The 27990-nt window shown below is 39.7% G+C and overlaps 1 protein-coding gene across 1 annotated transcript in view; it reads right to left on the bottom strand.

Moving 5' to 3' along the window:
* Nucleotides 1-27990, bottom strand: part of LOC126412534 (ubiquitin-like protein 7) — a 69110-nt gene that overhangs the window by 20003 nt on the left and 21117 nt on the right. Inside the window, exons 3-6 of the mRNA XM_050082177.1 lie at nucleotides 21217-21320; nucleotides 16113-16246; nucleotides 10006-10174; nucleotides 5558-5657 (exon numbers count right to left, since the gene is read on the bottom strand). Coding sequence (XP_049938134.1) covers nucleotides 5558-5657; nucleotides 10006-10174; nucleotides 16113-16246; nucleotides 21217-21320 — 507 coding nt within the window. The remainder of the gene's footprint in view (nucleotides 1-5557; nucleotides 5658-10005; nucleotides 10175-16112; nucleotides 16247-21216; nucleotides 21321-27990) is intronic.

The following is a 27990-nucleotide window of genomic DNA, read 5'->3' as shown; positions in this document are numbered from 1 at the left end:
GTACAATGGACTCAGGATGTTTTCCTGGCACAAATTTATTAGACTGCCCAAGATGAGTATTTATTTTTACTTGTTCCACGATTTGAAAGCCAAGATTTATCAATAATGTTCGTTACCCTCATAGATATAATCACGAGGCCTCTACGAAAAGGACTAACAGATTATTGATAGAAACAAATGTTGCAGATGAAAGTAAGAAATCCAAAACATTGGGATGAAAACTTAATTTGCGTTATTCACCAAATTATGGCACACTGTAAGCTATGGTGAAACAGATGAAACACAATCAAAGTCAACTGATGAATTCAATCACTCAGGAAAAATCATTATCAAATGACTCAGTTGCTGGAGCGCTCACAAACTGGATCCATGTTGCAAGAAACATTTACTGAATAGTTGGAGACCTTCCACAGAATAACAAATCCCCACAAAAATGTAAAGTAACCATCTACAAAACATATTATCTGTTACCATCACTTCTGTGAATTATATCCACACAAGACAATTACATAGACATAAAGTAGCTTGCCAGGCGAAAATCCTTCAGTTTCACTTTAAAAATTTGTTTATCATCACTGACATACTTCAGACGTTGGGGATGCTCAACAAAATGTATGTCAGAGAATGCTACATGCTCTTCTGAACAGTAATTAAGGATTTACTTTAAACACACAGATCATTCTTCTACCATGTATTCACAGAATGGATGCTGTTATTCAAGCATGCAAGGAGATGTAGTGCAGTGTCAATATAAGAATCAAATAGAAACCTGCATGAGCTCTGTGAATTAACACTACATGCGTGACTGGATTGTTCTGTTTTGAGATAAAAATGTTCGGACCACCTCAACTGAGCTATGGAAGAACATTATTTTGTATACACCTAAATGGCAGAATGTGGAGAATGTCTGCATATATTATTTGCAGTTTCAATAAATTTTAATCAGATAATTGGGAGCATTTCACTGAATCACTCTGTATTTTCAGTATTACTGTATAGCTGTAATTAGAAGAAATGACCAAAGTTTTTATGTTTTCCACATTTTGCAGTTTATCACAAACATGCTTAGCACTTATCTCTATACACATTTAAATTTCTTGCATTATTGTAGTGATCACATTTTAGTCTTAGTTTCCCTTACACTACAAAGTACATTCATTCAGACATCTTACACTCAACAGTAATCACACTGCACACAGCAGTCTCACAATGCCAAATGCTACCTTATGGAGATTATGTTGGACATCTGGGATGAAATCACTCTGGCAGAGCTTACAGGTGGGCGACTTAGACAACTGGCAGAGGCCTTCTGTCACACAGTCACTATGACTGATCACGACAGTGGTGGAGCCTTTGTCTGCAAGGAGGATCTGTTTTGAGACCGTCTATAGCTGTCCTTTCCTCCGCTGAAAGGTCAGTGTTCTTAGGAAGGGACAGGAGAAATATGGTTAGGTGGGAGGGGGGAAACACCACAGGTGATGGACTGGGAGAGGCAGGTTTCTAAATAACCTCCAATCCCTGCTTAAAGCTTTGGGCCCTTCCCCTGAATCCATTTCACTCCTCACCCCTATGACACCCTGCACACCCACCTTCTAAATGCTCCTCAAAATGCACAAACCCATCAGTCCTGGATGCTCCATTGTAGCTGGTTATTGTGGCTCCTCTGAAAGGCCTTCACTAATGGACACCTCCAACAAACTGCAAGTCATCTTGCCTCCCATGTCAAAGATACCAACCACTTCCTTCACCGACCATCCTGAACCCTTTACTTCCTGGTTCCCTAACGGTCACTGCTGACACCACTTCACTATACACCAACATCACTCATACCCACATCATGTTGCAATTGTTCATTACCTTTCCAATGTTCTTCAGACTCCAAACTCACCCCTTCATTCTTCATACAAATTCCTACCTTTATTCTAACATGTAGCTCCTTTGAAGGGATGTTACACAAACAAATCCACAGCACAGCCCAGGGCACCAGCAAGGCACTCTCCTATGCCAACCTGTTTAAGGGGCATCTAGAGGAAACCTTCCTAGCTTCCCAAAAACCCACGCCCCTAGTCTGTCAGGTTCACTGATGATATCTTCACGATCTGGACTTAGGGCCATGACACCCTATCTTCATTCCTTACAGCCACAACACCTTCTCTCCCAAACACCCCCAATTGTCCCAACAACCCCAAGAGCCAGCTACAAAAGAATGCCCCCTTCATCACCCAATATCACTCTGGACTGGAACAACTGAACCACATCCTTCGTCAGGGCTTTGATTATCTACCATCTGTGGTGAAATGAGGGACATCCTACTCGGGATCCTAAAGCAGTATTCCACCATCCACCCAACCTCCACAACATATTTGTCCATCACTGTATCAATCCCAACCTCCTGACACTGCGATCATATCCCTGTGGAAGACCCGAGCAGGACCTGCACCCAGCACTTCCCAATCCCCTTCTGTCAAAGGTTTACCTTACCATTACAACATATTCTCCACTTCTGAAACTATCCCAGGCTCAATCCACAGTTCCTACACCCTTCACCAAAAAGTTTCCACCCCCTCTGTTCTATCACCTCCACCCTTTTTTCATTCCCCACCACATTGTGTGCCGCCCTCTGCCAATGCACCTGACCATTCTTTCTTCTTTCCTGCTCCTATCTTTTTCTGCTCCCCAATCCTTCCCCCCTCACCCCACACCCTGACACTGCACCTGGCACTCTCGTCAGACCATGATCAAGTCCCTGCATGCCCTGCCACACAGTGCTCTTCTCTGCCCTCGCCTGTACCCTGCAATTACTCCTACTTCCCCACCCCACTTCAGATTGCTATTCACTTGACAGTCACATTCTGGTCAGAGCTGCTGGTTGCAGTTGTCATGTGTGTAAGATGAGGGCTTGCTTGTGTAAATGTATGTTTTCTTTGCTCAAGAATGCTTTGGTCAAAAGTTATGAGGAATAAGCATTGAAATCGAGATTGTGATGCGCTTTTGTAAGCAAATCATAGATCATGTCACATGATCTCGCCAGCCAATGACAGCAGATATTCAGAGCATAAGACCCGTGATGTAGTCAGCCAATAGCACCATCATTGTTCAGTAACTTGACACACAGATAAGAAAAGTTAAAGGTTTAAATTAATATACATAATACAGCTGCAAGAAAAGCTAAGCTTTGATATAAAATATTGGTATTTTTGGTGTGTGTTTCACCTTAAAATACTTCAGACAAATGTGCCCGTAAGATTTCAAATACTGACATAAATGTTTAGTCTTCTGGCCTTGGAATTTTTCTAAGTGGCTGGCCCTCAAAATGTTAAGCTTTAAATGGGAATCAAACACTCTGTGACTTAAGAAATTCAAAGCATGTTTGCATAAGTAACATAATTCATCTTGTTTAAAATGAAATTTGCTCGAATTTGTTTCAGCAATTGTCACAGCAGAAAATGGCATTACTGTGCGTGTGCAGCTACGATGACCATGGAAGCCCATCTGTTCCTACGTACATAGCATTAAGAGATCTTACATTGTCACAAACAAAACAAGACATCAGAAGACACTCCAAAAGCACTGGAATTTCGTAAACCAACCTAAAACACATAATTCAGCTTAAAATGCACCTTTGTTATGTCCAGATTCACAAAGAAGTAGGCTCCAACACGGTATTAAGCTTTTCAGTATGGTTTGTGGGTTGCAAATTTGCTTGGAGTACCAGTACTATATTATCTCATGTTTGGTTCTTTATTACAGCATAATGCCATGCGTGTGATAAGATAAAAAACATGCACTTTAAATTCAGCAAACAGTTGACACTACACAATAGTGTTTCAAATAAATTGACTGCCGCTGTGGAAAAGATAAATAAAAGCCATATTTCTTTAGCAAATTGACAAAAATAACTTCATTGATGTGCAAGGCAATTAATACCCGACTGCCAAAAACCTGGAAATAAAATAAAAACAGAAAACTAAAACTAATAACACAGTTTACACTTGCATAATTATATGAATGTATTGTAATTCACTTGGTAGCTCCTGGCCACAGAAACTCATTTTGTTTTGATTTGACATAAGAGCTGTAAACAAAGAGGAAACAGCAAAATCACTGAATGTAAACATGGGTCATGTGGAGACTTCCCCCTCCCCACAACTCAAACTGCTCTGCAGATGCGCGAATCTGCCCACTTGAGTGGACCAGAAAATTTTTTCCAGGTAGCTAGCTAGTAGCTGCATTTCATTTCAAGTAGCCTGAATTGGGAGAAGGTATTGCTCATATGAGACTCAACTGTGCATGCGCATGAGGCCACTGGCAACTGCTCAAATGAACCTAATGTAAATCTTTGTGTCATGCTCATCAGAAACAGTTTGTTGTTATGAAGTATTGCATAGTCTTCATCCCAAAGCCCTTGACATTGTTGTAAACGGTGCATTTCCTTTGCAACTTAAGTTTTATTTTGTTGTTTTTTCCCTTGTTTATGTTTTATTGTTGCAGAATTATTCTGCAGTCATGGGCTAAAGTAAAATTCTTTGTTAGAGTATCAGTTTTTACCAGTCAGAACTACAAAAATTTAACTGAAAACTAAAACAATGAAAAATTCATGGAACTCTAAAAAATCCCCGAGTTTTTCCCGGTTTTCCCCCAGATGAAAACATTCTTGGTTTTTCCCCGAATTCCCGTTTGTACCGGGGTGCATACACCCTGCTTTAGGAAGCAAAATTCTCTCATTGTTGCTATACACATTTTATGAGAAAAATGAAACCCTCGTTCTCATAACATCTTATCTGTCCCTCGTTTCTAACCTTTCTCAGCTTAACCATCTTTCCTGCTTGAGGAAGTAATGGATAATTCTGAAAGCTAGGAATAGCTTTTTCACTGTTAAATTTCTCTACTGGTAACACAAGAATTTTGTCTCCTGAAGATAAACAATGGCCAGCTGTTCTGTTTCTCTGTAATGTGAAAATTAAATCATTCAAAATTTGTCAGTGGATGAACATGATATTTGCACTGAATGAAGTGCCCTCCGCATCCAATAACAATGAAATTGTCCATGTCTAATATTCTCTAATATCACAGTCTCTGACAGCTGGAGCCTGCTAGCTCTAGCTCAAATTGCCAAAGACTGTGGTCATATGTGTGCGAGTTGCATTTGCGTGAATGTGTGTGTGTGTGTGTGTGTGTGTGTGTGTGTGTGTGTGTGTGTGTGTGTATGTTGTCTACTTTTGACAAAGGCCTTGTTGGACAAACTTTCCGACAGTCTTTTTGTTGTGCCTTTCTGCAACTCAGTATATCCGCTATATAGTGAGTAGCAACTATCCTTTTCATATAGTGTTACAATCCATCCTGGATTTTCCATCATTTGATAGACTGTATAAGCATATTTGATAAAATGGGAAAACACAACATGAGAAACGAAATTATAACTATTAGTTACATACATTACAACATTAAAAGGAACCATGTTATTACAATGCTTTGGTTCACGGAAAAAAGCACAAAACAGCATAAACTGCTAATGAAACAAAATTAGTACAGTGATAAATAATTTGTATTTTTCTACCTGTTGCTGATGCTAGGGCAGCAGCTAACTGTGCTGAAGTAATTGCTGAATAAGATTGTTGCCTCGATAAGTCGCTACCTCGGGGTTGAGAATCAGAGGACTGAAACAGATAAGGAAATGAAATTGAAATAATTTCATGAAACACACAAACAACATGCCATAGTCACATAAAATTACTGGAAATTTAAAAACAAAACCTATTTTGTAAGTTGCAACTTGTTATTGTAACACAAGGCCTCAGGATGGAATGGTTGCTGAAGGAAACATGCAAAAACCATTGCGCAAAGAATGTAGATATTCAAACTATTATTAAAATATAGCCCCCTTTTTTAAAAAGCTATACAGATTAAAAGATGGAATGTGACTGATAATTTCAACTCACTTTGAGCTTGTTGGAGGTGTAGGTACTAAATGTAAGTCTACTGGTATTGTTAATGGCAGAGATGTATTAACTAAAATTATTTCAGATCTCGATAACAGTTAACTACAAAGGAACAGATGCTTTGAAAATAACCAGGATAATCAACATTTCAATGAAATACATTTTGATCATCATAATCATCAGGGGAACTGAACACTTCTTCAGTATGTAGTATATCACACCAAAATACTTCAAATCACAACTAAAAATCTGTTTGCAGAAATTCAGACTTTTCTGGTAACACTGTGTAATAAATGAAAGATATTAAACTGATTGTGGGCAGATTTAATGAGATATCTAAGCCTCTTATGCAGAATTTGTATAAATTAGAAAGCAGACGTGAGACATAATTACAAATCTGTAAGGAAATACAACTATATTAACTGATCATCTGTCCAAAAAAATTCCACTTTCATGTTTCCCAACAGAAGGTTGTGTAGCACTATAAAAATATAACCTTCCAGAAACATAATTTGCTTGCTGTTTTTACTGGAATTAATGATTTCAGTTACAGAGAAAAATGTCATCTAGTCGTGTCCTATCAACTATTATTAAAAATGCCCCAGTGTTTTGTAATTTGTCCATAGATATCTTTAGAAATTGTGACTTAAAAGTTGAATGTCCATGCATGGAATGTATGATCCATTAATTGGGAGATAGGTTAGAAAATTTAGACAGGGAAATGGAAACATTTGAAGTTAGATATAGAGGGAATTAGTGAAGTTTGGTGGCAGGAGAAACGCACAGCTATGCATACACAGAAATGCACGCACACATAGCTGTAGTGGGACTGCTGATTATCAATTAGTGAGAGCAGTTGCCTGGGAAATGGAGGTGAGAAGAGGATAGGGAAGGAGGCACAAGGTGATGAGGGATAGTGTGAGGCAACTCTTGACAGATGATGTGCCCCGTCTTTTATATCTATATCAATATCAATATCCCATAATAGATTTTATAATATGAAACTACATCTCACATATGATTAAATCTGGTGCACCCAATGAGTTAGAAAATAAATAAAGAAATATTCACAAAACATAGTTTTACTTATATACCAACAACAAGAGACTGACCCAAGAAAATAAAAAAAATCCAAAAAAAATCTGAAATACATAAAATGCCTGAAAACCTGAGAACCATCCTGTTGACAGCAACAACCAGTATACATGTCGCTGACTAATAATGTTCAAAACAGAGACATGTTAAAAATAGCTGTTCAACTATGATGCCATCTGTTAACACTATTTGTTTACAAATTTTCACATTAAATCGTGTTAATGTGTTTATTGAGTTATTTTCACAAATTCTATATCTTTTAAAAATTGATCAGCATAATTAAAGTTTAATAAACAGGTTTTGGTTGTCTGGGTGAAGTATAACCACCTCAAACTGGCCGGTACAACCAATTCCTAGCAGTTAGGACTTAAATATGGTAGTTCTCATTTTCCCAGTATGATATGCTATTGTGATGGCATGAAACCTGCATTACTGAATGCATAATTCTATAACTGCATCTTGAGCTGGCACTTCAAGAAGTTTGAGAAGGTCCCGAATCCCGTAGCGGAGAAACTTTTCTGCTTTGAAACTCTCATTATCTTCCTCCCTTCATGTGGAGAAAATGGTATTTTCTCTTTGTGATGAACACATCTACAGTATTGCAGAACTATGCTTCTTAGAGCCCATTATGATCACTCCGCTATTATAAAACAATAGTATGGTATTGGCAATCTGTAACAGGTCTTCTTTGACTAGGTATACAGTAAACCACTGTTGTGTTCAAGTTATGTGACAATAAAAGGGATGTTCTTATGGAAATTGGGAACATGTTGGCCAGGAATATTGCAGCCATTTTTATTTTGTTCTGGGAATATTCGCCAGAATACACTTCTCAGCATGGCTATTTCTGTAGAAGAAGAGTATGAGGTAGAGGTAGAGAATGTATTGGGGAGTATTCTGGCACGTGTTTCATAAACCTTCACAATTACCTCGACTGCAGTACAGTGCCAAAACTACTCTGCATGAAGCAAGAGACACAATTCCCCTTCACCAGCCTAACAACCAAACAAACCTAAGTTATACAGCGATTACTAAAGCCACAATTTTACATCGCACTCATCTACAGTGTAATACAATGACAGAGAACCATATCTAGAACTCAGCGAGAATGCTGTAAAGAATAAAAAAATCTGTGCCCATGATTCCAGGAGGTGTCAACTGTCTCCTCCTCCCCCCCCCCCCCCCCCCCCCCCCATTGTCGATGCCTATGATTTGGAAGAGCAAAAATATGAAAAGGATAGATTGCTACTCAGCACATACAGGCGGCGCTGAGTTGCAGACAAGCACAATATAAAACTCTTCTAAACATTTAAGTTTCCAAGCAAAAAAAGCCCTCCTTTTGAAATATCACACACACACACACACACACACACACACACACACACACACACACACACAGAGAGAGAGAGAGAGAGAGAGAGAGAGAGAGAGAGAGAGAGAGAGAGAGAGACTCTTGGCACTACTGCATGGGAGACAGTGGCCATGTGTGAGTGAGTTGTGTTTTTAGGAAAGAGAGAGAGTGTGTGTGTGTGTGTGTGTTTTTTTTTTTTTTTTTTTCTGTTTCAGAAGAAGGCTTTGTCCAACAGCTTAATATTTTAGCAGTATTTTTCATTGTGTCTATCTGCAACTCAATGCCTCCTCTATGTGGTGAGTAGCAATCTATCCTTCCCATATCATTGTTATTCTATACAGGATTTTCCATTGCATGATTGGAAAAGTATTCATTTTTCCAAGGAATCATCCTGCCATTTGCCTTTGCCTTAATGGATTCAGGGAAGCAGTGGACTCAACTGTAATCTGACAACTCTACGGATGAGGGCTCATGTGATCTACAGAGCTTTACTTTACAAAATAATTTTAAAAATCTGCCTTGAAATTGAAAAAGCAAAGAATTTTCAGAAGTAGTTAGATATCATCAAATACCAGCATAACAAATGAAAATAATCAGCAGTTTACAAAAGAACATTGTGCTAACACATTTTTAGTTTATTCAAGTGTAGAAGAGGTTTCAGAATACACCAAAAAACGTTTTTCTCCCTCCAATTGTTTTGATCTATCAGTTGCTTAAAATAATGCCATGTTCCACAAAATGCCAAACACTGCAAAAATGTCCAACAATGTAAGAAAATAAAAACAATGACTACATTATGGACAAAAACAGCAGATGAAATATTAAGTTTGAATTATTCTGGCAGATAACAATAAAAGCAAATCTGACTCACGTCTACGTGAAAACATTTACACACTTTCAATTAGTGTGTGTCAAACTGACACTGACAAAAAGACATTCTTCCTTCTTTATGTCAAGGTGTCTAAAACTCCTTTGTACACATCAAACCATCCTCACAACTTCATTAAGAAACTGTGCTCTTGGGTATTCTATTTGGTATTACCCATACCAGTGCTTTCAAGACTGCTGCAGCATACTCAGAAAATGTCTATGCTGGTTACACAATTGTTTAAAGATTAATTTGTTTTTCAAAATTACTGTTGATATTTTAAGCACAGAACTGCTTTGAGATATCACAAGCACATTTCACATATGCTCCTGTCCCATGCACACACTCGCAATTAGAAAAAGTGAAGCTCTGGGATTTGATGAAGTGCAGATAGACAAGAAATTCCCAGTGGCATAATATTAATAACGCACCACAGATGAAAGTAGTACCTGCGAGTCGTGTGTCCCATGTGTATCACAGCCATCACTGACTCGATGGAGTGACTCTGAGCTGCCTGAGCTCGGAACTGACGAGTCTGGTGTGACGCTTGAGTCAGAGAAATGACGAGTATTTGTGCCCTGTACCTGAGAGGCACCTAGTTCCTGACCAACATCACCATCTTCACTATCACTGCTTCCATGCTGAAGCCAGTAGTAGTAATCCGAAGAATTCAATAAATGGGAGGAGTCCACATCCTCATCTTCACTGAGCTCGTCGAGTGAGTAGTATGAGTACTCCGAAGTACTCAGTACCTGAGAAGAATCCATTTCGTCATCATCGCTGAGCCCGTCGAGAGAGTACGAATACCCAGAGCTCGAGCCAGGTAGATCTGTAGGATGAGAACTGGTCGCCGCTTCCTCCTGTACAGCAGCTGCAATATGGCCAGCTGCTTCCGCAAGTGCCGGATGAGCTTCTGCAATTCTGATGAAACAATAGACAAATTATTACATCTTAAAAGCTTTTTTTCATATACACTCAATAAAAAACATTCTACTTTAATTACTGCTATTACAGTTCAACTGCAAGAACAACTCTACATCCATGTCACACATCCGGCCCCATTAAATAATAATAATAATAATAATAATTTACCATATTTACCCGATTACAGGCATAAGTTTTTTCCCCAAATTTGTCATTCGAAAAATACAGGGTCATCTTATATTCACAGCTTAAACTGTTGCTGCTGAGGTTAACATTTGTAAGAGGTCGTCTTGCAGATGAAGCTTCTGATATTGAGGTTACGTGCAGTGTTATTTTGAAAATTTTGGAAGGGCAGGACCAAGCAAACGATACTCACGTTCGGACAGGCTCAAAATTTCCTGATACTCTAAAGTACTCGATACAGTGTCGTTGCTGCTTGAACAGTCACTTGGCATTTCACTCACGTGGCACTAGAGCAAGTGAATTTGAGAAACTATGAACAAGTCAATACAACAATCTGTTGCTGTACTTAAAATTTGAAAATTTTTCGAAACGCAGAAGGAAACAGCACTAACTTCTTTCCTCTTACAAAGTCTTGTTATATCTGAACAGGTTTGCAGTAAAAGTTCTCACAAATGTATAAATACAGTGTGCAAACATTCAAAAGTGGAAATGTTGTCCTTCAAAAAACATTACTTGATTATGAAGCCAGATCAATATTTTATTTCATTATGAGAGACTGTAATGAACTACTAACTGGGTCACAATTGAGAAATTTGGTCCTCTTCATGTACTGGAATACCAGGTAAAAATGTTACCAACTTTTAATCAGCTTTAGAACATGATGGTGACATTCAGATGAAATATGAAGGAAAATTAATTCAGGATGAAATGTCTAACAAATGAAGTAAAATGTATTAAACTGACTGTAATTGTTGCTGAGAGACTACATTAAAGTGGTGAGACCACCGTGGAAATAATACTAACAGATGTTGGTAAATCATGGGACGAGCAAAAGTTTGGAAATCAGAGTGAATTGTGAATGCCATATTTTATTTAGGTTTAAGTTGTTGTTGTTGGAATTCATTTCTGCAGGAGATGGTAAAAGTCAGGATGCGGTCAGTAGCATACTTATGTGTTTCATGCTGCAATCTTGTCGATGCTCAACATGATACTGATGGGAACAAAACGGGATACGTCAGCTGTTGGTTTAATGCAGCCAGTGAGAGGGTGGCAGGCAGATAACGTTTGGAAGCAAGAGACACTGTAACATTCAGATAGGAGTGAAATCTGATACGTATTTGGATAAAAGCAGCTGTGCTCTCAGGTCTCATGGTACCTACAACCTCAGAAATTACAAAATATTCAACAGAAACAGCCAAATATTTGTGACAACGGAGATATAAATTTCACAGGTGTGCTATTAGGATGATAATAATTAAAAATAATGATACCAAAGACAACACGGTAAGTAAGTGAAATGAAATGAAATGTTGTGTGGCTAGGGCCTCCCGTCGGGTAGACCGGTCGCCTGGTGCAGGTCTTTCGAGTTGACGCCACTTCGGCGACCTGCGCGTCGATGAGGATGAAATGATGATGATTTGGACAACACGACACCCAGTCCCTGAGCGGAGAAAATCTCCGACCCAGCCGGAAATCGAACCCGGGCCCTTAGGATTGACAGTCTGTCACGCTGACCACTCAGCTACCGGGGGCGGACAGTAAGTAAGTGAAGAAAGTAAAAAAGAAAATGGCCCACAAATTAATGTAAACCACTTCTTTTCATTTCTTTTATTTCTCCTTGTACTATCAAAATGTAGACAATCAATAAATGACAAATTTAGAATAGGCATTATTTTAACATTTCAAGTGTATACTTTATGTCAATAAACAGTTTGTAATTTTGATTATTCAGAATGTGTTAAAAATAAATTTTTCTAAGGAGGATCTTAAAAAAAAAAAAAGGGGGGGGGGCGGTGGGGGTTGTCTTACAATAAGGGTCATCTTATAATCGGGTAAAAACGGTATATTGCCAATTTCTTCAGGCACTCCCCTTGTTACATCAACAAATGCATAATATTACTGAAACAAAGAACACACTACACTTGCTATAATACATGCAAATATGTTGGCACACGAAATCAACATCTGTCTACATATAGACTCTTCCAAGCGCTTCCGTTTCTTTATCTGGTCGTCTTCTTCCAATTTTTCGGCATTCTTCACTCTCTTGCTTTCCAGCTTATGGGTGTAGTCCAGTCAACAAAGAAAATTAGGGGGGAAAATTCATGTAGTCACAAATTTTTGTACAGTGGTCCCATGAACAATGTACTAAAAATTGTAACTGGATGGGGTGTGAGGAAGGTGGAGTGGGGATGGGGGAAATTTAAAGCTAGTGCTCCCCCCTGCACACTCTCTCTCTCTCTCTCTCTTCCTCTAAGTAACATCAAAAGCTGTGACCTCTAGTGAAAATGGTTCCCAGTACAAAATTAAATTACTTCAATTTCTGAGGAGAAAGTGCCCATTAATTTTTTATCCTCTCGTGGACTAACAGTTTGTGCGTTGGAGGTGTTGGCAAAATTGCCAGATACTAAAAATATTATTTTAAGGCTATATAAACTGCATTATGGGGATGCGATGGGCTGAAAGAGGGGAAGGAGGGAGATGATGGGTATGTGCATGAGATAAGGCAGGTCGCTGGATTTTGGTCATGCTCTTTCCTCCTTCAAATTTGTGAAATCACAGTGAATACAATGGCTAGGACACATGGGGAGTGTGGCAGAGGATAGAACTGCAAAGAAAAAGTGATGAAAGGTGTGATACATTCAGCTAGGCAAAAAGGGAAACCTGGAAGAAGATGGATTGATGACGTAATATCGGATCTCCCCAGTATCGGAGTCCAGGGGTTGAAAAGAGCAGCAAACAACCGAGAAATGTGGAGGAAGATCACTGAAGAAGCCAAGCCTCACCCAGGGCTGTAGCGATGAAGAACACACAAGGGATGACCTATACTGTGTTATGGGGGTGGATTTGGAGAGGCACAATAGCATTGTCAGGTTCATAAGGGGCTGAGGAGATTCTTCCTACCAAAGACGTGTTTGAACAGTAGCAGTAGTGAATTTTGTTTCCCATTTGTGAAAAATTCTCCAATCTAGTAAACTACAGGGTGACTTACTTTGATTGTGCTGGATACTGATAGAGACCTGTCAATACATGTCCAAATGTAAAAGCAGATGTTATAACTTTGTGACTGAAGATATAGGGTTGTGATTACCTCGCAGCATGTAGCTCTGCAGATATGATGAAGCAATGTTCATTTAAATAAACTATAAATGGTCTATGTACAAGGTAGGGTAAATCACAGCAACTAGTCAGTGATTACCTCATTAAACCTAAAGAGGCAATAAATTTTAATATAATATGGAAAACCAAAACAAATATAATTTAATTTTTCCTGTACAAGTACTCATGTATTACAATGTTAGTGATGTAACAATTAACAATTCAAAGTGGTACCAACTGACTGTTTAAATACATGGCAGCAAACTATTCATCTTACTATACGCTGCAAAGCGGAGATGTTCTGCAGATAATCAATAACTTATAAAAGGAGCACTGAGAAAAAAAAACCAGTAAATTAATAGAAGTTAAAATGAAGTTAACAACGAATACGCATTCTATAGCACCAATCATAAAACTACAGAGATGAAACGAGATTAGTGAACATAACTAGCAAAAAGGAGAGCTATGACCTAGGTTTTAAGAATATTGTAATAAAAGTTTTTCATTGAAAATATGTTTATGAGAAATGACAAAGTGCTAACACTTATTTGTTACACCAAATACATAACAAGAATTATAAGATGTGTTAGTTATTTTAAGAATGTGTCTTTCACATCATTCATTTCAGTGAGTTGATCAGCTTTGGTTAAACTATAAGCTGTAGGGGTGGGTAAAGAAATACCTATCTGTTATTAATCATAGTGAATGAGAAGTCACAGTTTTCACAATAGCAGCTTTACAGTATCTGACTGCGATTACTGTCACAACTAAACATAGCATTTAACATTAATACTATGTGCTGTATGTTGGCTGTAGTTAATGCTTCTTTTTGAGAGCCTAGTGCCACACTATCAAGTCTGTCTGTGTTTTCACTAACCAGTCGCAAGTAGCAATTAAAAGCAGCATTTAAAATTCAAAGCCATGTGACTTCTGTTGACTGATGTTTGTACTTCATTCCAAGAACCTTGCATCTCATGCATGGATGTGTCACTTACCTAGGGTCAAAGAAATTAACTAAGAAGATAATATGCTATGAGAAAAGGGTAACATTTGGTGTTTTACCTGGTAGCAGGCACTCTCATGTTTGGCTAGAGAGTGATACTGGATGCTTCATCCCCCCCCCCCTCCCCCTCCCCCTCCAGAATATTGGTTGTGTAGCATAGCCCGAGGTCTAGGTTAGGTTGAATGGTGATAATTTGTTTGAGAGTTGGAGAAGCAAATGGATGTGAACGCCAAATAGAGGCTGTGGTTAACTGACTAACCTATAGTGTGGCCTAATGTTACATGCATAAACAAGTCTCTATCAACTACTACTTGGCAGAAAATTTAGGGACATGAGCTTTTAAAAAAAGGGAGAATGAAATATTCATTATTCACTGAAATGCATTTCATGTATATTTATCATCCCTTTCAAACTGCATAATGCTTCACCAACACATTCTTGAAATACTCAGTTTGCACACCTTACAGGCTAGAAAATACCATTCCCATTGCACTGACACACTTCACCAAGACAGAAATAACACTCAGCAAACTTACTTGCCAATATCTATTAGTTGCTACTTGCAATGAATCAAAAGTGTAATGGTTAGGGAGTTAAATCACAGAAACTGCTATAAATGTTGTTGTGAATTTGTAAATTGTGATTATAATTGTGACAAACTGAAACCAAAAACTGCAGTTACCAAAAAGTAGCCTTCACAGAAATCATTGATATCAAGAGGTCACAGTTTAGTCTAGTCCTCGTAAGCTTTCGTCATTCACAGGCCATAATCCCACAAAAGTAAAATGTATACCTTTCAGACTTCAATAAACACACAACTATCCTATTCTCACTTTGTAGACTCAGTGACTTCAGATTATGTGACCTAAGTCACATATTAGGCAGGGCAGAAATCTATTTCAAATTCGTTCAACTCATCTTCTGCATCCCTACAAGGGAAGTCGAGTTATTGACTACAACCTAGGAATATGTCGACTGATTGAACTGCTTATCATTTACTGCATCACATGATACAAAGAACGGCCTGTGTGAAGCTGAAAGAAATCTTAAACTCACTCAGACTTGTTACAAATTGTGTAAAAACTGGATTTTTTAATTTGCATAATATATCCAGTTTATTCCTTAAAAGATCACCTTTCCTAGAAAGGGGGCTTACTACAAGTGGTGAGGAACAACACTGTTCTTATGGGAGTTTTGGCAGGACCGACAGATATATTTGTTAAAGCAGGATTTTCTTAAAAGAGAATTCTTTAGTTCGGGGTTTCACTGTAAGTGTTGAAGTGTACCCATCTATCAGCCATGTTTTATGTTTGTTTTGTCATTTGCTATTTACACACTCCTCTTCTGACACAAATGTTGCATACATTTTACTAATATCTGCTCCACAGACGTAGCAACCAGTTTTCAAAATCAGTCTCTTTCAAAAAACCTGTCAAACAATGCAAAATACTCATTATAACAAGAAGTGGCTTCTTTACATAAGCTATTTATATCCTTCACATCCCATTTTTGTTGATAAGCACTCAGCACAAAACTTAATCCATTGAATATGACAAAATACGTCATACAACTGCAGTAAATTAAGGCAGCAGTCTCTCTTAAAATATTACATACAATGTATTCAAATTTGAGCAGTAAGTTTCGTCTCACCTCCTAACCGTGTCAGCATTCTCAAGATGCACAAGCAACTCTGGTTCCTGTAGAATGGAAATTGCTATAGGATCATCCAGCAATCCAGGTGTGGCCTGTATGATATTCTCTACTACTTCTGCTCGATTCAGTCTCTGTGAGAAAATACACAATATCAGAGTCATGATTTTGTGCAATACACACACACACACACACACACACACACACACACACACGAGAGAGAGAGAGAGAGAGAGAGAGAGAGAGAGAGAGAGAGAGAGAGAGAGGGGGGGGGGGGGGGTCGAGAAGGCAAATGGAGAATAGAGTGTTTGTGGTAGGAGGAAAGAACAAGAATGGCCAGAGACAGTGAGGGTGGGGTGGAAGGGGGAGAGAGAGAGAGAGAGAGAGAGAGAGAGAGAGAGAGAGAGAGAGAGAGAGAGAGAGGGGGGGGGGGGGGGGGTCGAGAAGGCAAATGGAGAATAGAGTGTTTGTGGTAGGAGGAAAGAACAAGAATGGCCAGAGACAGTGAGGGTGGGATGGGGTGGGGTGGGGTGTGGGGTGGGGTGGGGGAATGAGAGTAGACAGAGTGAGTGGCAGTAGGAGGGAGGTGAAACGAAAATGGGCAATTGAGGGCCAAGAAGAAATGAGAGTGGGTACAGTGTGGGGGGTGGCGGGTGGGGAGAAACAAGAGTGGGCAGAGTGTAGGGGAGGGAGGAGGAAAAACAATGAGAGTGGGCAGAGTGTAGCAGAGGGGGGAGGAAAAACTGAGAGTGGGAAGAGAGGGGAGGGGAGGAGGGCAGAGATAAGGAAAGTGGGCAGAATTTGTAGAGGGTGAGAAGAAACGAGAGTGGGAGTAGTTACTAGAGGGTAAGAAGAAACAAGACTGAGCAAAGTTTGTATGAGCAGTGACCAGAGTTTGTAGGGGGTGAGAAGAAATGAGAGTGAGCACAGTTTGTGGGGAGAGGGTGGGAAATAATGAGAGTGAGATGAATGGGGAGGGGAAAGGAAGACCGAGTTGGGGGGAGTAGGTTAGTGGTGGAGCTACCTGAGGAAAGTGGATTGGGGGGAGCTACTGTGGAAGTGTGGTGTGAGGGGGAGCTACCGTGGAATTGTGGGGTAAGAGGAGCTACCAGGTAAGCAGGGAAGCATAGGTTCAGAGGAAGTACTAGGGAAGGATGGGTGAGGGAGGTGGGGCACTACCAGAGGAGAACTGCTTGAAGGGGAGCCACCAGGGAAGGACGGCTGAGGGGGGGGGGGGCTGGAGCTGCGGAAAAGATGGGTTGGGAGGTGGTACTCAGAAAAAATGGGTTGGGGGGTGCTGCCGGAAGAGTGTGGGATTGAGGGAGCCGCCGGGAAAGGGTGGGATCGGGGGAGCTGCCGGGAAATGGTGGGATTGGGGGAGCCGCCGGGAAAGGGTAGTGAAACCCCACAGAGAACAAAGTGCACTGTATAGTTTTGTATTACTAAAGTTTAAATACAAATTCCATCAAGTGCAGCATTCTAGCTTCTGCAGTAGGTGGTGTGGGAGCAACAGGGAGGGAAGTGCCCCCATCAAGGGGGCAGGTGTAGTCTCCCAGCTCTGAGAGGTGACAGTAATTCGAGGAACTGATGGGGTGAGAACTGTTCTCGTAGTGGTGGCTTATGAGGAGGTCTGAATCGAGATTGGAGTGTGCGTTATCAGTCAATCATAAATTATGTCGCGTGATCTCATCAGCCTATGACAGCAAATATTCAGAGCATAGGACATGTTACGTAATAGCCTGCACATTTTTACTTGTTCCTCTCTGATTGGTGGAAGTCAGCTGTGTTTGTGCCACTCCAGAATATTTACGCCCATTGCTAGTGTTAGCTACTGTACGCAACAGTACTGGACCCACAGGGGGAGGGGGGGGGGGGGGGGCAAATATCCTGACAGTGCAGTTATTTATCTGTATTAATTTGATAAAATCAATTCACACAAAGACTAATCTGAGACAGAGCTCTCACACAGCTGAAAGAGCGAATCATATTTCAAGAACTTTGTTCTACTGTATTGTTTTTGGAGAATTCATTTGAACGAGAGAGACTGAGAGCCACATAATTGAAAACATGGAGAAAAGACTATCCACAAGCTTATGAACAGTCCACTGTGACGATCAGTCTTCTGTAATGCTACCAACAGGGAATTCTTATTTCGCATGACATACACTGGCTGTAAATATTTGTCAAGCTTTAATGATGAGATTTTGTGTGTGGTGTTAATTCTAACACATGCAATCATTTCTTGTTTTCACTAAATACTGTTGCATCAAGTAATATAAAATAAGAAAAACACAGAAGACCCATAAAACTGCAGTTAGGATGTGCTGTGCTTTGATAAATAGTGTTCAGCAGCGGCACTCTTAAAATAAGTTCGAGACGTGGTTAGACTAATGTGAATACAAAAAAATCTGGGCTTCATGGATATGCTTCTGTTTCATGTATTCGGTGCACCCCTAACAATTTTGAACCGTAAGGTTACAGACAGGTGATAAGCAGAAATTGCTATCTTGAGCCCAATAACATACTGAACACTTTATCTGACTCAACATTGTGGTCAAACGAGCTACGCATTGATTTAAATGTGATTCAATGACATTCAGTTTCAAGTTGACTTCTTGATTTATGAAGAGGCTCTTAAAGGTCATGCTAGGACACAATGGTTCAAAGTTGTGTTATTCACATCATTCAAAGTTCTGTTGAGTTTGAAAACCAGGTATTTGACTCTGAACTACTCAGAGTCATATTGTAACACATGGCATGTAGATGACATTTGTTGAGTGAAGTATTGGTTTTGTATTAATGCCAGAGTGCAGATCTTGATGGTAGGACCATCTGCTGTCCTTATTTGATGCACTAATCCAGAGCACTGATGAACTCTTCTACACACAGTATATCAACTAATTCTGCATAAACTATTGATAATTCATTCATATCACTGAACTAGGCATTATCTATACAACTATAATATATTAATTTAAATGACATGCATAATTAAGAATGTTTTCTTAGACACAGTACACACACCAAAGAACATGAGAATTGTAGGAGGGGAGATCTAGAATAGAGACATTGAGTGTTACAAATAAAATATCTTCCCATTGCACTACACATATAAAAAAGGTATATATTTCTATACTTGAAACAAATACAAAAGTCAAAAAAAGTTTTGCATCATCTCTGTTCCAAGAGTTGTGGAACCTGCACAGAAAATTGGAACAGAGATCAATGTAAGCATTTCTGCCCTTTATATTGCTCATGAAAACCACACATCGTATGTTGTACGACCATACAGCAAGACCTTCAGAGGTGGTAGTCCAGATTGCTGTACACGCGGCAGCTCTAATACCCAGTAGCACGTCCTCTTGCATTGACGCGTGCCTGTGTTCGTTGTGGCATACTATCCACAAGTTCCTCAAGGCACTGTTGGTGATTGTCCCACTCCTCAACAGAAATTCGGTGTAGATCCCCCACGTCATCCATAAAGAGCCCTTTTCAATCTATCCCAGGCATGTTAGATAGGGTTCATGTCTGAAGAAAATGCTGGCCACTCTAGTCGAGCGATGTCATCATCCTGAAGGAAGTCATTCACAAGATGTGCACAATGGGGGCGCAAATTGTCGTCCATGAAGACGAATGCCTCAGCAATATGTCACCGATATGGTTGCACTATCAGCAGGAGGATGGCATTCACATATCATACAGCCATTATGGTGCCTTCCAAGACCACCAGGGCGTATGTCGGTCCCACATAATGCCACCCCAAAACAGCAGGAAACCTCCACCTTGCTGCACTCGCTGGACAGTGTGTCTAAGGCGTTCAGCCTGACCAGGTTGCCTCCAAACACGTCTCCAACAATTGTCTGGTTGAAGGCATATGCAACACTCATTGGTGAAGAGCATGTGATGTCGATCCTGAGCGGTCCATTCAGCATGTTGTTGGGCCCATCTGTACTGCACTGCATGGTGTCATGGTTGCAAAGATAGACCTCACCATCGACGATGGGAGTGAAGTTGCGCATCATGCAGCCTGTTGTGCACAGTTTGAGTTGTAACACAATGTCCTGTGGTTGCACGAAAAGCATTATTCAACACGGTGGCATTCCTGTCAGGGTTCCTCCAAGGCATAATCCATAGTTAGGGGCCATAGACTGCAATAGTAGCCCTTGGACGGTCTGAGCGAGGCATGTCATCAACAGTTCCCGTCTCTCTGAATCTCCTCCATGTCCGAACAACATCGCTTTGGTTCACTCCGAGATGCTTGGACACTTCCCTTGTTGAGAGCCCTTCCTGGCACAAAGTAACAATGCGGACGCGATCGAACTGCAGTACTGATCGTCTAGGCATGGTTGAACTACAGACAACACGAGCCGTGAACCTCCTTTCTGGTGGAATGACTGCAACTGATCGGCTGTCAGACCCCCTCTGTCTAATAGGCGCTGCTCACACATTGTTGTTTACATCTTTGAGTGGGTTTAGTGACATCTCTGAACAGTCAAAGGGGCTGTGTCTGTGATACAATATCCACAGCCAACGTCTATCTTCAGGAGCTCCGGGAACCGGTATGATGCAAAACTTTTTTTGATGTGTGTAAATTTACTGAATTATAATTGACATTGTATTTTGTTTTATATTTCATGACATACATTATGCCTGCTTTCATTCTATAAATTTTATTAAACATCACTACACAGTGAATGGTGGTCTAGCTCAAATGCATACTAAACACACTGGAGCGATTGAGAGTCGTGTAGCTAGATGTGTTACCAGTAAGTTCGATCAACACTTATCACAGAAATGCTCCATGAATTGAAATGAAAATTCCTGGAGGGAAAAGTTTAGAAAGCTGGTGTTTGCAACAGATGGCAGAACTACCTTATTGCTGCCAACATAAATCTTTCATATGTACTGCAAAGACAAGTTAAGAGAAATCAGGGCTCATATGGAAGCTTTTAGACAGTTATTTTTCCCTTGCTACAATTATGAGAGGAGCAGGAAAGGGAATGACCTCCACCATGCACTGTATGGTGGCTTGTGTATTATTTATGTATGTAAATGTAGAGAACTATACTGGAAAAACAAACAAAACAAATTAAAATATACATACATGTAGGGCACTACGGTAGCTTGGATGCTTAAGAAATGTCTTGAATGCCATCACCAACTCTTGAATGTCCATTTCAGACAGGGGTCTTGATGGAACAGGTGCTTCTGTAGAAGAGAATGCCCTAACACTGTAAGATTGTTATTCCATACTCAAATATATTGGCTGTTGTTACAATACCATATTTTACTCCGAGAGGTATACATCTTACAAACAATTTTAGACTGTGACTAATTTCAATCTCATACTTGAGATTTAAGAATTACAAGCTTTATATTATTGTGTATTTAACTGTGACCTTCAGTTCCAATAACTAGGGGACACATATTTATTCTGTGAACACCTCCCTTCACCTGTTAAGTTGTACTGTATTGAGTACCTATTTAATTTAAGTGCAGGTAGCTGTGTACACAAGTTGGTTTGAGTTTGTAACTTAGTTCCCTAGCAGTTTCTCTTTTTTCTTTGTTTCAACAATTCATCTGGGTACAACTTCCAAGAAGTCAAATAGGGTTATGATATTGTTTGTGTAACTTAAGGTTGAAAAACACAATAAAAGATCTTTATTTATAAGACAGACACACACACACACACACACACACACACACACACACACACACACACAAAACCACGAAGAAGAAAAACAAAAAGATATATTTTCATGAAAAATGTCATATTACCAACTTGAACTGCAGGTAAAATACTTTATCTACACAACTAGTTTCAATCATCTGATCATCAACAGGTTCAGAAAAGTATTCACAGAATCAAGTTAAGTGTTCATAAAATCACTGTCATCAGGTGATACAAATGTAAATTACATTGACAATCCATAAAAAGAGTGATAGGTAGTGTGCTCATTCACATTAAACTATAATTTCACTATACTACGATATACCATATGATAACAGTGTGTAGCTCATGGTTTCATCACATGATGTTAAAGATTTTATAATTCACATAAGATGATGTGAATACTTTTGTGAACCTGGGGTCAAATGACAAACCGGTTGTCTAAATAAAGTACTTTACCAGCAGCTCAAGGGAATAACACCAAGTTTTTTCAAATATAGAAGAGCTGTGCGGCACCACATCCTGAAAATATATTCGGATACTTTCATGTTTACTGCTAAGCAAAAGAAGGACCACAGTATATCAAGTACATCAGAACAGCAGTAGTTCACTTTGAAAAACTGGATTTTCATTTTGCCAGAAGCCAGAAAGGTGTAAGTCAACTGACTGGCATATGAGCACAAGAAAATTATTTTGTCTTCTATAAGCAAATAACCCAACTGCTGATTTTACAGATGTACATAGTGGGAATAGCATCTTGTCATCACTATATTTCGGCGATGTATATAGTAAACTTGTGTTTGACATATTGACCGTGACCTTTAGAGCCTTTACAGAGTGTTACAAAAAGGTACGGCCAAACTTTCAGGACACATTCCTCACACACAAAGAAAGAAAATATGTTACGTGGACATGGGTCCGGGAACGCTTACTTTCCATGTTAGAGCTCATTTTATTACTTCTCTTCAAATCACATTAATCATGGAATGGAAACACACAGCAACAGAACGTACCAGCATGACTTAAAACACTTTGTAACAGAAAATGGTGAAAATGTCCTCCATTAGCGAGGATACATGCATCCACCCTCCGTCGCATGGAATCCCTGATGCGCTGATGCAGCCCCGGAGGATGGCGTATTGTATCACAGCCGTCCACAATATGAGCACGAAGAGTCTCTACATTTGGTACGAGGGTTGCGTAGACAAGAGCTTTCAACTGCCTCCATACATGAAAGTCAAGAGGGTTGAGGTCAGGAGAGCGTGGAGGCCACGGAATTGGTCAGCCTCTACCAATCCATCGCTCACCGAATCTGCTGTTGAGAAGCGTACGAACACTTCAACTGAAATGTGCAGGAGCTCCATCGTGCATGAACCACATGTTGTGTCGTACTTGTAAAGGTACATGTTCTAGCAGCACAGGTAGAGTATCCCGTATGAAATCATGATAACGTGTTCCATTGAGCGTAGGTGGAAGAACATGGGGTCCAATCAAGACATCACCAACAATGCCTGCCCAAACGTTCACAGAAAATCTGTGTTGATGACGTGATTGCACAATTGCGTGCGGATTCTCGTCAGCCCACACATCCTGATTGTGAAAATTTACAATTTTATCACGTTGGAATGAAGCCTCATCCGTAAAGAGAACATTTGAACTGAAATGAGGATTGGCACATTGTTGGATGAACCATTCGCAGAAGTGTACCCGTGGAGGCCAATCAGCTGCTGATAGTGCCTGCACACGCCGTACATCGTATGGAAACAACTGGTTCTCCCGTAGCACTCTCCATACAGTGACGTGGTCAATGTTACCTTGTACAGCAGCAACTTCTCTGACGCTGACATTAGGGTTATCGTCAACTGCACGAAGAATTGCCTCATCCATTGCAGGTGTCCTCGTCGTTCTAGGTCTTCCCCAGTCGCGAGTCATAGGCTGGAATGTTCTGTGCCCCCTAAGACGCCGATCAATTGCTTCGAACGTCTTCCTGTCGGGACACCTTCGTTCTGGAAATCTGTCGATACAAACGTACCACGCCACGGCTATTGCCCCGTACTAATCCATACATCAAATGGGCATCTGCCGACTCCGCATTTGTAAACACTGCACTGACTGCTAAACCACGTTCGTGATGAACACTAACCTGTTGATGCTACGTACTGATGTGCTTGATGCTAGTACTGTAGAGCAATGAGTCGCATGTCAACACAAGCACCGAAGTCAACATTAACTTCCTTCAACTGGGCCAACTGGCGGTGAATTGAGGAAAAACAGTACATACTGACGAAACTAAAATGAGCTCTAACATGGAAATTAAGCGTTTCCAGACACATGTCCACATAACATCTTTTCTTTATTTGTGTGTGAGGAATGTTTCCTGGAAGTTTGGCTGTATCTTTTTGTAACAACCTGTATATTTCCATTATCTTATAATAGTTTGGACAAGAGTAACATTCTATTATATACTAAAATGAAGATGTTCAAGACATTTTCCTTTTGCTCAGGTCACAGTACGTGGCTTCATGCACAGTATTCTACCTATTTTCCATGTCCCCAGAGTATACCACTGCATCTTGCACACTGTATTACATCTCCTCTTGCTTTTTAGGAGCCTATCAGTATTCTATTTGCAGCCCAAAACTTCAAGAGAGGCAAAAAAGTTGGGCCTCTTGTTGTTTGTTTGATCCTACAGCATTGAATTTCTAACACTACCTAAAATACTGTACTACTTCAAACCCCATTTCTCCTGTCAACAGTACTCATGTAGAGGCTTAAATGCTCTTTCAATAACTTCAAGGCCAGACCACAAGCTGTGTTAATATGGTAGCCTATACACAGATATTACAGTGTCCACTGCTTCCATTTGAACTGACTCTGCATGGGTACAATACCCTTTTTAATTTCACTGTAACATCTGAACTGTCATTTTAAAGCAGTGAATCACACATCAGCACCATTTACAGAGGTCAGAAATGAAAGAACCAGATTGTCTGGTACTGGTGTTCAATATAGTGAACCTCCACCATCTTTATAATTTGGCTATCTGTGTGACACTCCAAGCTAACATGGAATTCTGCAAAAACTCAAAACTGTCTTTGTCACTACCTTAAGGGCCTCTAGCACGGGCAACAGGCAAACCATACACTTGATCCTACAATGCTGTAGGCTTCTGTCAATTTTCATACAGACTATGCAGTGAAATAAAATGTGTTAACTGCAAAGCAATTTCTATACTAATGACCCATATTGGGTGAGCTCATGAATGTAAACAGAACTGTCCATCTTGGGGACAACAAGAATTCAGTTTCTGAACACATTCTGAGGCACGTCTCTAAGGACTTGAGTGTGTGCTACACTCCAAAGCTATTTGGATCCTCACACTCACAAGGAGAGGTCCCCAGCGGTGGGATCAACTTTAAGAAACCATCTTTATGGTTATGGAGGTTAAGAGCCTAGGTATCACACACTGGAGCCATTCACTCTGGTGGGCCCTCGATTGCGACTAAGTGATGAAAAAATATTTCAGAATCTTGTGCGACACTCAATAGCAATAAAAAATTTGGATGACATAGTCGTGTTGCATGGTATAATAGATAGGATAATAGCTTCACATGCAAGAGGTTGTGGGTTCAAACCTCATCAGGGGCAGTAATTTTTTTGTTTTGCTTTTAAATCATTATTGAAACGACTTTCATCACTATTCTTATTCTCTTAATTGGTTTAAATGTATTTTTTTTGTTCCAATTCCTCTGTCATTTTAACACAATAACTTCCTCATTTTTCTTCCTATCATTCTTTTTCCACTTGAAATCTTTGTTCATGTGTTTTTAATTACGTTTATATATTAATTTTGGTTTAATTTCTATTGTTTTATCACCCCCCCCCCCCCACACACACACACACATTTCCGCGGTCTTCTCATTCTGCTTTAATTTCATTTTACTTATAAACAATTCTTTCATTTAAATCTTCACCTGCGTTATTTTGTCCATACTGATATAGGTTTTTAGGTTAAGTTTTATATGTTTTTATGACAATTACCGTGGGAAAAAAATTGCGCATCTGGTAAACAATTTTCACAGCATTGCACAGTCAATATGAATAGATTATTTCATCTTTCATTTGGAAAAAGAATAAAATGAAGAAAAAATGAAATAAAGAAAAAGTTCATACAGAACTAGGAGGAAATGAGGAATAACCAAAAAGATGGGGAGGGGGTGCACATCTGGTAAACATTTTTCACAGCATTGCACAGTCAATACGAATAGATCACTTCATCTTTCATTTGGAAAAAGAATAATATGAAGAAAAAATGAAACAAAGAAAAAGTTCATACAGTGATTAAAATGATGTGACAAAGGAATAGAAATAAAAAAATTACATTTACCAATTGCTTGAATAAAAATAATAATCAAAGTCATTTTGACAAAGATTTAAAAATAATGAAAAATTTACTGAGATTCAAATTCACAATCTCATGCATGCATAGCTATTATCTTATCCATTACACCATACAACCCGTCTGTGTAGTATGACTTTTTTTTAACATTACTGAGTATCAAGCAAAATTCCGAAATTTATTTTTGTCAATTATTTGCAAACAAGGCCCCATCAGGGTGCATGGCTGCAGGGTGGGATCTGAACCTGCATCACCGTATATCGGGTTTCAAAAATATCTAATGCACCGCTGGGGAACTCTCCTTGTCAGTACTAGTTTCTCTGAATGCCAGAATGGGGATTTGCTCTCCAATATATTTTCCCAGCCTACAACCCTCCTGGATTTACCTTCTGTTATTATACAACCGCCCCATTTATTTATTTACTCAATTATATTCTTTGTTTTTTTGTCTTCATTCAACTACTTGCAGACACCCCTCCCCATCTTTTTGGTTATTCCTCATTTCCTCCTAGTTCTTAATCGCAATTGTTCATTTCATTTGCCATTTCTGATCCTCTTAATCCATTCATACTTCTTACACTGTCCTATCTTCTCTACACTGAAGCTGTCAAGAGGGCTTAACAATTTACAATCTTTGAACTCTGACACCACCCCCTACATCTTTGTCTCCTCCAAACATGTGAGCCCCTTTCACAATGTGGGCTTGAATGGCCTGTAACTTCTTCCTAACCTTCCCAGCTATCCATCTCCCCTCCCTGCACAAGGAATGAATTGTTCTAAAAGCTTGGTTAGTTTAATATTTATTATTATTATTATTTAATATTCTGAACTTCACCTCCTGAAGGTAAGTATTAGCCGGAAATTGTGTCTCCTTGCAATGTAACAGCCTTCTCAAGTGAATTTTCCTTTTGATACAGTACATATCTGACTGGACCATTATCTCCAATACACTATTCTTCTGTGTTGTATGACAACAGATGTCTAAATATGTCACAAAGCATTGGCTGCTGATGTGTGCAGTCACCCATCCACCCCTCACTTGACAACAGTTTCTTGAAATTGTATATTCCCACCTTTTTCAAATTCCATGGTGAGTTTTATATTACAGTAGGATGAGCTGATTTAGTGCAAGATCACTCTGTGTGTCATATGGACCACAAATGGGACACTACAACTACACAGGAAATAATTTAAAAATTAGAGCACAATTTATAACACAACATGCTATGGGAGCAGAATAAAATTCACATACAAACTGTTAGCAGTGTAACAGGACATGGATTAATGATACATCCTCAACACTAGTGTTTTGACAAGGGCAGCGGCAACCGACCGAACCAGAGCAGCCTCAGGGAAGTAAACTATTTTGTGACTTTTAGGAGTTCCTAACCAGGAGCGAATTGTACAATTTCATCTGTGTACTTTGGTAGTTTAGGTCCCCGAGTTTCTGCATGTTAACTTAATATCTAATCGACGCAGTCCTTGAGTTTTCATTTGCTTTGGAAAGTAAACCAATTCTGTGACCTATTACAAGTGCCAAATCAGGAGCGAATTATTCAGTCTTGCTTCGGTAGTTTGGTTTCCGAATCTCTGTGTATTAATCTAATTTATTAGACACAGTCCTTCTGTTTTCGTCAGGGTCTACAATAGAGTTCTGCAACACATGTCAATAGTCCAGCTGTATGAGTAGAGCAGCTTTCCGTGGTCTTTAGCATGGATAGGGACTGTGATTGTTGCGTGCGAATGTGGGCCGAGTTGGTAACACTTCACTCTCAGCTTCAGACTGTGATGGCTCCTGTTACACAGCT

This window comes from Schistocerca serialis, chromosome 7 (genome assembly GCF_023864345.2).
Source record: "Schistocerca serialis cubense isolate TAMUIC-IGC-003099 chromosome 7, iqSchSeri2.2, whole genome shotgun sequence".
In the NCBI taxonomy this organism is placed as follows: Eukaryota; Metazoa; Arthropoda; class Insecta; order Orthoptera; family Acrididae; genus Schistocerca; species Schistocerca serialis.
This window is presented reverse-complemented; position numbering and strand designations above follow the sequence as displayed.